This window comes from Prionailurus bengalensis, chromosome B3, assembly GCF_016509475.1.
Source record: "Prionailurus bengalensis isolate Pbe53 chromosome B3, Fcat_Pben_1.1_paternal_pri, whole genome shotgun sequence".
NCBI lineage: Eukaryota > Metazoa > Chordata > Mammalia > Carnivora > Felidae > Prionailurus > Prionailurus bengalensis.
This window is the reverse complement of record NC_057355.1, coordinates 49,208,858-49,223,839: the sequence shown is the minus strand read 5'-3', so window position 1 is coordinate 49,223,839 and position 14,982 is coordinate 49,208,858. Positions and strand designations below refer to the sequence as shown.

The window sequence follows — 14,982 nt, the reverse complement described above, 5'->3', positions numbered from 1 at the left end:
TACAGTACAGCATCGACAAACTCTTGTCATGTACTGTATTTAATGTAACTGGCAATAAGGCAGCAGAGGAAAGGGTCTATATCTGCCAGCAGCCTGACTTAGAATAAAGCAAAACATTCCTAAGTTTACGGTTGTATGGAAAGCAAAGGACTGTCTGTAGGTGCTTTGAAGTGAAGAAAAATACACAAGTGCCAGTTGTGGGCACCTTGCAACATTCTGAAAAATCTGATTTCTGCCAAACACTACTGCATGAGATAGAGCATCTGAGCATGGTAGACAGTCACCCACAATTCTGCAGCCAGAGAGGACCATTGGCTCAGTTGTGATCATGTGACATTCGGCATCATGTACAACTCATATTGCAAGACATCACTCATGTATCACGTTAAAATTTATTAGAAATGTTTGCCTGTCTTGCAGAACACTCACAGAATAAGTTATTCACAGTCTAAGGTTTTACTGTAATATATTCAAAGAAATGTTCCAGAACATGGAGAAATGAAATTAAGAACCCAAGCATGGGGAACTTAATAGTAAAAATGGAAAGCATGGATTTTCTAAATAGTGGAGAAAACACTAAAAATTTATGAATAAGATTCTTAAATGTTAGTTCAACAGAAGGAAAGCAGAATAAAAAGTTAAAATGAAGCATCTAACTTCAGTATAATACTACTAATGATTACTAGAATACTGAACATGAAGGAAATAAGCACTCTTTTCCATAATGAGAAATTAAAAAATATTTTCTTACTAATTTTGCTAAAATAAAATTTTTTTAATGTTTATGAAAAACATTAAAGTGACCACTAGTTACCTTTTTATTTTTTTTCCTGAGAGAGAAAGAGCTCCATGCACGGAAATAGGGGGGAGGAGCAGAGACAGAGAATCTCAAGCAGGCTCAACACTCATCATGAATGCAGAACACAACTCCACAACCCTGGGATTATAACCTGAGCCAAAAATCAAGAGTCATATGCTCATCTGACTGAGACACCCAGGGGCCCCAACCACTAGTTAAATTAAAAATAGGGTATCCATTATAAAAATAGGGTATCTAGCCTCCAAAATCTTATGGTAAAATAAGACAAATAGTAAAACAACAAAATAAAAAGAAATTAGCTTTCTGTTTATAGAAGCATAAGTTAAAGGCTTTAGACACTTCTACAATTTCCAGATAAAATGTTATATACACATAAAATCCTTGATGAAAGTATAACAAATAAACAAAGGTTCAAATATACAGTTCAGTTCAAAAAGTAAGCAAAGAAAAAATCTTATCAGAGATTTATAGTCAGGTAATTCAAAAGCTGACAAAAAGCTGTTTGGACCCCCTACGTTCAGGAATAAGAGAAGGATGTCCACTCTCATTATTACTATTTAACATAGTATGGGAAGTTTTAGCTTCAGCAATCAGACAACAAAAAAAAATAAAAGGCATCCAAACTGGCAAGGAAGAAGTCAAACTTTCACTATTTGCAGATGACATGATACCCTATGCAGAAAACCCGAAAGACTCCACCAAAAAATTGCTACGTGAATTCAGCAAAGACAACAGGATATAAAATCAATGTGCAGAAATTTGTTGCATTTCTATACACCAACAACAAAGCAGCAGAGGGGCACCTGGGTTGCTCTGTTGGTTAAGCGACCGACTTCGGCTCAGGTCATGATCTCATAGTTTGTGAGTTTGAGCCCCATGTCCGGCTCTGTGCTGACAGCTCAGAGCCTGGAGCCTACTTCAGATTCTGTGTCTCCCACTCTCTCTACCCCTCCCCTGTTCACATTCGGTGTCTCTCTGAATAAATAAATGTTAGAGAAAAAAATGTTTACATACAATGGAATATTTTATTACTTACCATCAAAAAGAATGAAATCTTGCTATTTGCAATGACATGGGTGGAGCTAGAATGTATTATGATAGGTGAAATAAGTCAATCAAAGAAAGACAAATACCTTATGATTTCATTCATACGTTGAATTTAAGAAACAAAATAGATGAATATATGGGAACTGGGGGGAAGACGAGAGAAGGAAAGAAATCACAAGAGACTATTAATGATAGAGAACAAACTGAGAGTTGCTGGAGGGAGGGAGGTGGGTGGGAGGTGGGCTAGATGCATGATGGGTATCAAGGAGGCCACTTGTTATGATGAGCACTGGATGTTGTATGTAAGTGATGAATTGGGCGCCTGGTTGGCTCAGTTGATTAAGCATCCAACTCTTGATTTTGGCTCAGGTCATGATCTCATGGTTTGTGAGTTTGAGTCTGGCATCAAGCTCTGTGCTGACAGAGCAGAGCCTGCTTGGGATTCTGTTTCCTTCTCTCTCTGCTGTTCCCCTGCTTGCTCTCTAGCTCTCTCTCAAAATAAATTAAAAAATAAACTTAAAACAAAAATAAGTGATAAATCACTGAATTCTACTCCTGAAGCCAATATTGCACTGTTAACTAAAATTAAAAAAAAAAGTTGTTTAGAAATATATCTATATCTATATCCAAAATACATATATAAAGACAAAAGCTGGAAATTTAATGCTGATATAGTTACAGAAGTAGGAAGCTGGAAATGAAACTAGAAGCTTAGAAGGGCTGTATTCTTAGTGTAAAGGATACTTATAGGGGCGCCTGGGTGGCTCAGTTGGTTGAGCATCTGACTTTGGCTTAGGTCATGATCTCACAGCTCGTGAGTTCGAGCCCTGCGTCAGGCTCAGAGCCTGGAGCCTGCTTCTACTTCTGTGTCTCCCTTTCTCTCTGACCTTAACCCACTTGCATTCTGTCTCTCTCTCAAAAATAAATAAAAATTAAAAAAAATTTTTTTTTAAAAAGGATACTTATAAAATCTCCATCCACTGGTCTAGGAAAGCAAAGCCTGTTCTTCCTAGGGCTTTGGACAGGAGGAGAAAAAAAATGTCTCTTGTGAGAAATCAAAACTCCAGGTATTCCTGTGAACAACTCTTACTTCCACAAACCACAACACTTGAGTTTTTTTTATATGCACCCATTGAACAAAAAATCCTTACTGAAGATGAACACATAAGTCACATAAGGAAACAATCCAGTATGAAGGACAGTTACCAGACACAACAAACAGGAGGAATGGCTTCCTAAGAATTTGAAAAAATAGAATAATCCGGAAGAGATTAAAATAATAATTTTAAACATGTTTATTTAAAGACCAAAAACAAGCTAAATCCATAATGAAAAACTAAGAAACTAATGACATAAGCACAAACAAGAAACAAAAATGACAAAAGAATAAGCAAAACAAACAAAAAAAGGAACTTCTAAAATGAAAAATATTGTCACTGAAATTTAAAACATTTAGGACAAGTTTAGCGGCACATTAAGCACAGGTGAAGAAAATCTGCAAACTCAAAGAGATCTGAGGATAACAGAGCAATTAAGAAATATAAAGAAAACTGAGAAAGGTGATATTTGAAGACAATAACTTAGAATTTCCTAGAACTGACTGAAGACATACATTCTTTAATAAAAGTAAATTCCAAGTTCTGACATTATGAAACAAATATAAAACTGCACTGAGACTAATAAAATTGAACCACACCAAAGTGAAGAATTTTAAAGCAACCAGAAACAAAAGATGGATTACCTTATAAAGGATCAATAGCTAGATCAAGAGCAGACTTCTCAGCAACATTAGAAGGTAAAAGGTAATAGAAAAATATCTTTAAATTACTGATGGAAAATAACTACGATGTGGTATTCTACAACCAGCCAAACCATCCTTCAACAAGTAAAAATGTAAAGATAATCAGTGCGCCTGGGTGACACAGTAAGTTAAGCATCCCACTCAGGATCTCGGCTCAGATTATGATCTTGCAGTTCATGAGTTCAAGCCACACATTGGGTTCTGCACTTACGGTGTGGAGCCTGCTTGGGATTCTGTCTTTCCTTCTCTCTGCCCCTCCCCTGTTTGTGTGCTTGCTCTCGCAAGCGCCCACGTGTGTTCTCTCTCTCTTTCCTCCAAAATAAACAAATTTAAAAACATTTTTTAAAATATAAAGACAATAATTGAACTTACACCTATAAATCTTCATTAAAGAACTACTAAAGGATTTACTTTCATATAAAGGTTTTTTTTCAATGTTTCATTTGTTTTTGAGAGAGAGCGCAAGTGAGGGAGGGGCAAAGAGCAGGGGACAGAAGATATGAAGTGGGCTCTGTGCGGACAGCAGTGAGCCCAATGTAGGGCTGGAACTCAGGAACCATGAGATCATGACCTGAGCCAAAGTCGGACACTCAACTAGCTGAGCCACCTAGGTGCCCCCAAGGATTTATTATCAAAGGGAAGGCAGTTTGACCCACAAAGAAGTGAAACACAAGAAGCAAAGACAAATAAAACATCAGTAAATATGCATCAATCTAAATAGTAACGACTATTAGTGGAGAAAAACCCACACTAACAGTAATGACTAAATTTAGGGATTTAAAAATATAGTGAAGTCAACTGATCCCCCTGCCCCTCAAAAAAGTGGACTAAAATATTTAGACAATAACATAGAAGATGTGTATAACTATAATTTGCATACTAAATTTCCTTGTAATATTTACAAGTATGGTAGAGATTAACCATAAAACTTTGTTTAGTATGCATGTTAAAATATAGTAATTGGAATTATATCTATATGCCAAAACATATACAAAAAAAATTAATATTAATCATTCAAAGAATGAAAATAGAATACGTATCTTTCAAATTAGGAGAAAGAAAAGAAAGTAATTAAGAACACTTTTTAAATCCAAGGCAGAAAAACAGAAAAAAAGAACGAAAAAGAAAGTCTGGTAAATATAAATCACGAAGATAGAAGAAAATCCTAAGACAAAAGTGTATTTTTATTTATAATAATAAATCTAAGTGTCCCATTGTTTATTAAAAGAAAACCTCAGGATAAACAAAAATAGAGGTGCCTGGGTGGTCAGTCAGTTAAGAATCTGAATTCAGCTCAGGTCATGATCTTGCAGTTTGTGGGTTCAAGCCCCACATCAGACTCTGCTGACAGCTCAGAGCCTGGAGTCTATTTCAGATTCTGTGTCTCCTTCTTTCTCTGCCTCTCCCCTGCTCATGCTCTGTGTGTGTGTGCATGTGTGTGTGTGCGTGTGTGTGTCTCTTTCAAAAATTAAAAATTAAAAAAAATTTTTTTAAACACCACAAATACATATCATAAACTATAATTTATAAACATAATGATTCAGAAAATTTTACATATGAGAATTATAGTCACTTCCATTCTATACATTTGGAAACTAAAACCAAAACAAAACAAACAAAAACTCCCTTGTAACTCAAGGGCCAAAGGAAAAAACAATGATGAGTTACAAAATATTTGCAATTAAACAAGAACAAAAACACAAGATTCCAAGACTTGGTGACTTGGTATTAACATAGTATTTAAGAGGGAAAAAAATTTAACTTAACATGCATGTATTAAAATATTACAAAATTAATGGAAACAAGTTGGACAAAAAATAGAGAAAACTAAAGAAACTAAGAGAACACACAGGAGTTAATGGGATAGAGAACAAAGAAACTATAAAAAGGATCAACAAAACCAAAAATTGCTTTTTTGAATGGACTAATAAAGTTTACAAAATGTTACAACAGTAGATCAAGGAAAAATAAAATGGTGTTAGAAATAAATAGAGATAATTATGTTATAATTAGAGATAGAGATAAGTAAGAGAAACCTTATGCAAACAAATTTGAAAAGGCGATAAGCACAATTTTCTAGAAAAGAAATTATCAAAATTGACTTCAAAAAAATAGAAAATCTGGAAATCACTAACTATTATAGAAACTAAATGTACTTCTATGCCTAGACATATTAGGGGTAGTTTTACTAAACGTTTGAGCAGCAGATATTTGTTAGTGAAAGCAGACTATTTTGAAGAATAGAAAAAGAAAAAAGGTATAATTCCCAGTGTATAAATATTTTAAGAATTTACATGTCTGAAAAGTTTTTATTTTTGCCTCATGCCTGATTAATAAGCTGGGTATAGAGTTTCATAGTGAAAATTATTTTCACTTAGAATTTCGAAGGCACTGATCCATGTTTCAGGATTCCAGTGCTGAGGTTGAGGACAGATGCCAACATTTCCAGTCCTTTGTGCATGATCTGCTCCTCTTCTCTGGAAGCTTGCAAATCTTTGTCTAAAGGGTGCTAAAGTTTCTGGTAATGTGTTCATCAGTGCTTTGGCATGAATATTACAAAATCTACCATGCTGGACCTGATAGACTCTTTCAACATGGCAATTCATTAAAGTTTTCAGAATTTTTGTAACATTAAAAAATTATTTCCTCTGTCTTTCCCTCTCTCTTCCTTATACCCCTATGATTTGAATGTTGAACATCTTGGAAGGACACTCTGATTGTTTTATCTTTTCTACTTTAAATCTGTCCTTTTGTTCTACTTTCTGAAAAAAATTATAAAGTATATTCCAACCACTTGATTACAATTAAAATTTTTATCACATTTTAAATTTCCAAACTGTTGTATTCTCTTAGTATTCTTCACTGTAGCCTCTTGTTCTTGTTTAATGATTAAAATTTGTTTTGCGGATGCCTGGGTGGTTGAGTCAGTTAAGCATCTGACTCTTGATTTTGGCTCAGATCATGATCTCACAGTTCATGTGTTCAAGCCCCATGTCAGGCTTTGTGCTGGCAGTGCAGAGCCTGATTAGGATTCTCTCTCTCCCCCTCTCTCTCTCTGCCCCTCCCCCCACTCTCTCTCTCAAAATAAATAAATAAACTTTTAAAAATATATGTTTTCATTTCTTTGAAGACATTATAGTGAAGTTTTCTTCTGTTCCCTGCATTACTTGGCTGTTCCAAGTTGCATTTTTCTTTGTCTTGGCTGTCACCATCAATTAGAGATAAAGTATAAAAATTCTGACTGGAAGGTCTGTATACATCTGTTGGCTAGTCAGCTTTAGCAGGGTGAACTAGCTGGGCCATTGCAAATGGCGGGATTTTTTCATCCTACACTCACTAGCTTCCCTGTAGAGGAATTCTCCAATCTGCATCCCAGGTACACTAGGCTTGTGTATGCATATGTACATGTGCATGGGGATCCCTTGAATAAGTACTAAGATTTTCACAATGCAGGTTTTCACTCAATCTCTGCATTTTCAATGCAGAAGAATCTTACTCAGTCTACAACTGTGCAGAAAGCAAACCCCCAGTCTTCTGTCATGATGAGGAAGAGATCTGGTAGTGAAACTCTATTTACACACTTTCAACCAATCTTTTTTTTTTTTTCCAGACTTACATTTGCCCTACCTTTCCAAGTTGAAAAGGGACAAATTAACCTGGCCTCAAGTCTCATCTCTCCCTCTACAACGCGTTTAGTAGCTTACCGAGCAAGTCAAAACTACATCAACAGAACAGGCTGATTCCAGTAACAGAACTCCTTCTAACAAGATAAGGAAGTCCCCATAGTTAATTAATTAGACGTTCAATGATTCCCTTTCCCAGTCTCCTATAAATACAATAGTATGAGGGCCAGGACCCTCAAATGGAGGCTTCACTATGTCTGGCCATAAGCATAACTGAGGAATAAGAAGAACTTGAGAAAATCATGTGCACTTTGATGTTTTTCTGCCTAGAAGTATTTCCAATATACTCTATTCAATTTTACTAAGAAATAATTTATGTACAGTAAACTGTACTAATTTTACAGTGTATTAATTCAATGAGTTGACAGATGTATATACCCATGAAATCACAATCATAATCAAGACAGAAAGTTTCTATCACTTCCAAGAGTCCCCTATGGCCACTTGAAGTTCATCCCTTCCTTTTACCTCTGGCCCCAGATAACCACTGATGTGCTGTCAGTCATTATAGAATGGTTAATATTTCCTACAATTTCATGCAGTATGGACTGGTTTGGTCTCTCTTTTTTATTGCAGAGTAGTATTTCATTTTTATGAATGTATGAGAGTTTGTTTATTCACTCATCTGTTGATGAACATCACTTCCAGTTTCTTGCCACTGTGAATAAAGTTGCCATAAACATTTGAATACAAGTCTTTAGGTGTATACCTCTCTCTTGTGTAAAAACTGAAGACAAGGATGTCTGAGTTACATGATAGGTATGTACTTAACTTTTAAGGAAGGAGCCAAAAACTTGTCCAAAGTAGTTGTACCATTTTATAGTTCTACCATTGGTGTACAAGAGCTACAGTTGCAGCATATCCTCAATAACACTTGTGTTGATGGTCTTTAATTTTCTGTTTTAGTCATTTTAGTGGATATGTGCTGTGTACTGTATCTCACTGTGGCTTTAAAATTTACTTATTTTGAGAGGGGGAAAAAGACAGCAGGCACACATGCGCATGTGCATAAGCATAGAGAAGGGGCAGAGAGATTGACTCCCAGGTGGGCTCCAAGCCGTCAGTGAGGAGCCAGACATGGGGCTCTATCTCACAAACTGTGAGATCATGACCTGAGCCAAAATCAAGAGTCAGAGGCTTAACAAACCGAGCCACCCAGGTGTCCCTCTCATTGTGGTTTTAATTTGCATTTCCTTACTAACAAATAATTTGAATATCTTTTCATATGTCTATTGGCCATTCATATGTCTTCCTCTGTTAAAAGTTCATTCAAATCTTTCATCCAATTGTTTATTGGATTGTCTTCTTATGTATGTGTTATGTACACAGTGAGGTAAGAGTCTACCCTCATTTGTTTCCATAAAGATATTCATTTGTTCTAGACCTTCCTTTACCTATTGAATTATCTTGTTACCTTTGGTTAAAATAATTGAACTATACGTGTGTGGATCTATTTCTGGTCTCTGTATTCTGTTCTTTTGAACTTGTGTTTGTCTTTCACCAATTTCATCTTGTCTTGATTACTGTAGCTTGACGCTAAGTCTTCAAATCAGGTAGTGTGAGTCCTACATATTTGCTCTTATTTTTAAAAATTCATTTGGCTATTCTAGGTGATTTATATTCTCACATAAATATTAGAATCAGCTTGTCAATTTCTACAAAAAGATTACTGGGATTTCTACTGGAATTGCATTGAATCTATAGATGAGTTTAAGAACTGATAGGGGCGCCTGGGTGGCGCAGTCGGTTAAGCGTCCGACTTCAGCCAGGTCACAATCTCACGGTCCGTGAGTTCGAGCCCCGCGTCAGGCTCTGGGCGGATGGCTCGGAGCCTGGAGCCTGTTTCCGATTCTGTGTCTCCCTCTCTCTCTGCCCCTCCCCCGTTCATGCTCTGTCTCTCTCTGTCCCAAAAATAAAAACGTTGAAAAAAAAATTAAAAAAAAAAAAAAAAGAACTGACATCCGAACATTGAGTTTTCCAATTCAGGAACATGTTCTATCACTACATTTAGCTAGGACTTTTAAAATATCTCCCAGCAATCCTTCTGTAGTTTTCAGTGATGTGACCTTACACTTCTTTTGTTAAATTATTCCTACATATTTTCTCTTTTAATGTTATTATAAATAAATTAAAATGTAATTTCCCAGTTGTTTGCCTCTGGTAAATAAAATTTTAAGTGACTTATATCCTGAATTTATTAATTCACCTATTAGTTCTAGTCGTCATTTTTCATATTTCTTAGGGATTTCCACATATACAATTGTGTCATCTACAAATAAGTTTTACTTCTTTCTGTCTAATCTTCATGCCTCTCATTGCTTCTTCTTGTCGTAATGCAATGGTTAGGACCTCCAGTACAATGCTGAAAACAATCAGTGAAACTAGACATGCTTGCCTTGATCCTGGACCTACAGGGCAGGGCAAAGCATTCATTAATTCACCAATAAACATGAAGCTTACTATACATTTTTTTGTAAAAGGACTTCATTAAAGTAAAATAGTACCTTTCTACTCCTAATCTGCTGAGAAATTTTTTTCATAAATGGGTGTTGGATTTTATCAAATGCCTTTCTGCAATAGTGAAATGATCACATGTTTTTTCCTTTACTGTGTTAATATTCTTAATTACATTGAATAATTTTCAAATGCTAAACCAAATTTGCACATTATCCATTTCTATCAGTCAAAAGTTCTCTAAGCTGTGTGAAGAGAAAACACGACTACAGTTGATTAACCAAGAATGAGTTTTTGTTTTTGTTTTTCACTTAACAAGCTTGAAGGAAGGTAAGAAGGTAGTCCAGTGCAGAGGTACTGGCTTTCCAATGTCTTTAATGTTGCAAGCTCCTTCTTCTTCCCTATTCCATCATTCTTAGTGTATTTTGCCTCTTTGTGGTCTCAAGATAGCTAATGAACTTTCTGCAAAGACCTTCATCTTACGTAGGAAAAGGAAAGGAGAAGCAAGCAGAAAGGAGTAATACTTTTCTATAAATCTTTAGCAGATTTCTTTTTGCATATCATCAGCCAGAGCTTGTCACCTGGCTACATCGAGTTACAAGACAGGCGGGGGAAATGAGGTTTTTTTGTTTTACTAATTTAAAATTACTTTGTTTATAAAAATAATTCAATATGCTTTGTTCCTTATTTTTTTATAATAAAAAATTTCAAGCATATATAAAAGTAGGCAGAATAGAATAATTAACCATCATGCATTCATGACCTGACTTCAATTATCAACTCCTGGCCAATATCACTTCATCTTCTATCTAGTTTCACATATTATTTTGAAGCCAATCTCAGACATATTTTTTTTAACCATACATATTTCAGTAGGTATCTCTATGAGATAAGGGCTTTCTTTTTTTTTTTTTAATTTTTAAAAAATGTTTGTTTATTTTTGAGACAGAGTATGAGCAGGGGAGGGGCAGAGAGAGGGGGAGACACAGAATCCGAAACAGGCTCCAGGCTCTGAGATGTCAGCACAGAGCCCAAAGTGGGGCTCAAACTCACAAACCAGGAGATCATGACCTGAGCTCAAGTCAGATGTTTAACCGACTGAGCCACCCAGGTGCCTCTGGAAATTTTTTACTTCTATAATCACCTTAATATAAAATGCTAAGTAGTTTTCAACAAAATGACATCACCCAATATTGAAGTTCTAGGTCCAAGAAGAGCATGGATCTCACACACACATTTAACTCCTATGCCCTGCAAAGTAACTGAATCACAGTATAGACTCCTAGATTCACATTAAGAGATAAAATTAGGGGGATGTGCTTTATAATATGGAACTGGTAATTAAAACCTCCAAGGTTTTGCTATTTCTTCATTAGTAATATTTTGGTCAAGCACAAACTGAGTCACTCTTCAAAGTTATTTTAAGGCTTTGGGATGCTAGGCAACAAACATTTAAAAGGTATTATTTTTTCAAACCAGTATTACACACTTTGAGTACTTCTTCCCTAACACATTTCTGATTGCAAATGTCTCCTTCATACAAACAAACCCTGCCAAAATATGTTATGAATCAAATAATGAACATGGCTAATCTGCCTGTTTTATCTGTGTAGCAATATAACACAACAATGGTCTTAACCCACTCTGGAGCCTGATCACCTGAGTCCAAATTCTGACTCTACCATTTATGAGCAGTGTTACCGTGGGCTAGTAATACTCTCTATGCCTTTTCTCACCTGGAAAATGGGAATAATCATGGTTCTTAAATCATAGGATCATTTAATGACTTTTCAACACACTCAACCTCACTTAAAGTGAGGTAAAGACATATAGCCTAGAAGAAAGAGTATAGAGCTCAAATCCCACAAGTTAACTTATTGGGTAGTTTATCATTTCTGAATATCTATTTCCTCTAATAAGAATAGCAGCACTTAGCCCAAAGTGTTGCTGTGAAGACTGAGTCACACAATCAATAAAATCACCTGGCATAGAGAAATCACCCAATAATGGTTAATTATTGTTATTACATAAGTGATTTTGCTACAAAATGTTCCATTTACAAAATACACGAAATATACCCAAAGCAAAGTTTAATATTCTAAAATCAGATAAAATCAAACTCTTAGCTTTCAATAAAGAAATATGTTCTTTTACCTATTTCTAAACACATCAGGATCGAAGGCCAGGAAAACCCTTGTTTGCTTACAACTAAATTTGTGTAAGGGTACTCATGTTCCTCAGTCATGTGACGAAAATGTATTTTAATGAGATTCCTAGTTTCTTATCTCTAAAGAAATAAATGAATGCTCCTGGTGCTGCTAGTCCACTCCAAGTCTTTTTGGACCTGAGTTAAACACGTATTTAACAACACTTGCATATATTTCAAAATGAAGCACACAAGCAAAACCAACACTGAATCCTTGCTCATTGTATTTTGAAAATGTCACTACTTCCTAAAAGAAGAAATAGATCTTTCACCTTAGCCTTTATATTATAGTACTTATTCTCTATATACCAAAATAATGACCTAATAGTGTAAATAGATTATGAAAATAAGAAGTGACACATACACTTCACCAACAGGCCCCACTTTCCCAGAAAATATTAATCACTGTACCTTTAGTGGCAAGATTTCTAGATGCTGAAATTCTAGTATGGCTTTTATGTTTTAATTTTTTTCTCTCTTCTTCAATTTGCTTTTCTTGTTCACAGAATTTCTCTTCTCTATGAATTCTTTTTTGTTCTTCAGCTTTTCTTTGACATTCTTTCCAGGCTTCCAATTCTTTAGTTGCTTTCATTCGTTCATTTTCTTTCATATCTTCTATTTTTTTCCTCTCCTCTTCTTCAATCTGTAAAAATTACAATTACCAAAACTTTAAAACATGTAAAAAGCAACATTTTAAAAATAAAAACTGCATTATAATAGTCTTACCTCTAAATTCTTGTCATTGAATCTGCAGCAATTGTTAGTAGTGAATAAAAAATTAAAATGGGAATAGCAAATGATTTAGTATGTCAATGAACACAGGTTTTGGCTCCAGATTTACCATTAACTATTGATACCATCTTGAGCAATCATTTTCTCTAGCTTCAGTTTACTTATACGTAAAATGGGGGCAGGCATTCAATTAAATGATATCTAAGGGCTTGGTAAAAAAAAAATTGTTTTTTTCTAAAAAACAAGTCACTTGTTCCAAAATTTACATACACACACACACACACACACACACACACACACACACACGCCTTTCTATGTATGCCAGCCTTACCTTGTCTTGGGACTGAAGTTGTGCCTACATTCACCTGAGAAATAAGGGAATAGTAAGAAAGGAAACAGGAAGGATGAACTAGGGAATTTGTCTCTGGTGGGTAGAAATGTTTGAACTTTGGATGCTGTTGCCGGCGAATATGTTTGCAGTAGCAGTTACTTGAAGCTTCCACAAGAAAAGCTAACTATCAGATGAATCTGAAAGCAGTGCATCATACAGGAGTGTGCTCTTTTTCCCTCTTATAAAATTCCTTCATATGGGCAAGAAAGAAAAAAAAAAAGCCTGTGAAAGCCTAACTGGTTGGTGTAAATGACTGACCATGTATCTCTGACTTTCCTATGGTTACAAAAATATCCTGACTCTATTATCTAAAGAAGCAATATCTAACAGAACTTTTCTCAATGATGGTAATGTTCTGTGCTATTCAATACAGCGGCCACTAGCTGTATGTGGCTAATGAAGTACTTAAAATGTGGCTAATGTGGGGTGCCTGGGTGGCTCGGTTGGTTAGGTGACAGACTCTTGGTCTCAGCTCAGGTCATGATCTCACAGTTTTTGAGTCTGAGCCCTGAATCAGGCTTTGCAATAACGGTGCTGAGCTTACTTGGGATTCCCTCTTCTCTCTCTCTGCCCCATCCCCGACTGCATTCTCTCTCTCAATAAATAAGTAAACTCAAAAAAAGGTTTTTTTATGTGGCTAATGTGACTGAAAAACTAAATTTTTATTTTATTTAAGTTTCATTAACGTAAATTTAAGTTAATTTACATTTCTTTTAAAAAAATTTTTTTAACGTTTATTTTTGAGACAGAGAGAGACAGAGCATGAATGGGGGAGGGTCAGAGAGAGAGGGAGACTTAATTTACATTTAAATACTACATTTGGCACAGCTCTAGAATAACATGCTGAGATGGAGTTTCCTAGAAGCTGAATTATTTCAGAATACAGAATAAACATTCTAAGTATGAAACTGCACTGAAGAGGTGTTCTGTAATATCTCCATGACCTAATACCTTCTTCTGGAAGACTGTTATTTTCCTACTGGATCGTGGAACACTGACTTCAAAATAAATTTCACGGAGTACTGAACAGGAGTTTCCTATAGTCCGAGAATTGCACATAAGGCCTAAACTAAGCACAAAAGATGGTAATTTTTGCATGTTCTAAGTTCAGAGAGCTGCCAAAAGGTTGGGCCAGGAAGGATCTTACGTGTGGCAACGAGCCAGCCTTTAAATGACCGACAACAGGGCATGATGACCAGTCACTGTTAGCCAGAGTCAGCCACAACCCAAAAGGAGAAGATGACAACTTCACCCAGTTAAATATTATGTTTGCCTTTTTTCCTCTCCTTCCTCTCTGCCCCAACACAAGGAAGAAGGGAAAAGTATGTGCAGTCAGAACGCCCTTAATCCCTCAGAATCTCTACAAGTGAAGTGAATTTTGAAAAGTTTTTAAAAACATGTAAGACTAAGCCTTAACTACCAAAAATGAGACTACCCTTATAACCAAAAGTAACAGGAAAATTATGGTATTATAGCAAAGATATAACTAAGAGAACTACATATGTATATACATATATATATACATACATATAGAAATACACATACATACATATATACACATATACATTTATGATTTAATTTATAATACACTATACTTTTTAAAAAAGGCTAACTCTTCAGGGAGAAATGGGGAAGAGGAAGGGCCAAGAAAGGCTTTACAGAGCAGGTGACAGAAGGGACTAGAATGAAGAGAAAAACATGAAGAACACCACAAAGCTTACAATAAAAGGAAAAGAGAGACTAAATATATCAAAGAGAAAGACAAACAAATGTTAAACAATCCTTGAAGTTCCTTTGTTAAAAAAAATATGATATGGGAAACATACCTCTTAAAGAAAGGCTTTAATA

The 14,982-nt window shown here is 35.4% G+C and overlaps 1 protein-coding gene across 3 annotated transcripts in view; it reads right to left on the bottom strand.

The window, feature by feature from the left end:
• Positions 1 to 14,982, bottom strand: part of DNAAF4 (dynein axonemal assembly factor 4) — a 69,918-nt gene that overhangs the window by 28,958 nt on the left and 25,978 nt on the right. For all 3 annotated transcript variants that reach the window (XM_043555367.1, XM_043555366.1, XM_043555365.1), the window contains exon 4: positions 12,423 to 12,654. In XM_043555367.1, the coding sequence (XP_043411302.1) occupies positions 12,423 to 12,654 (232 nt within the window). The remainder of the gene's footprint in view (positions 1 to 12,422; positions 12,655 to 14,982) is intronic.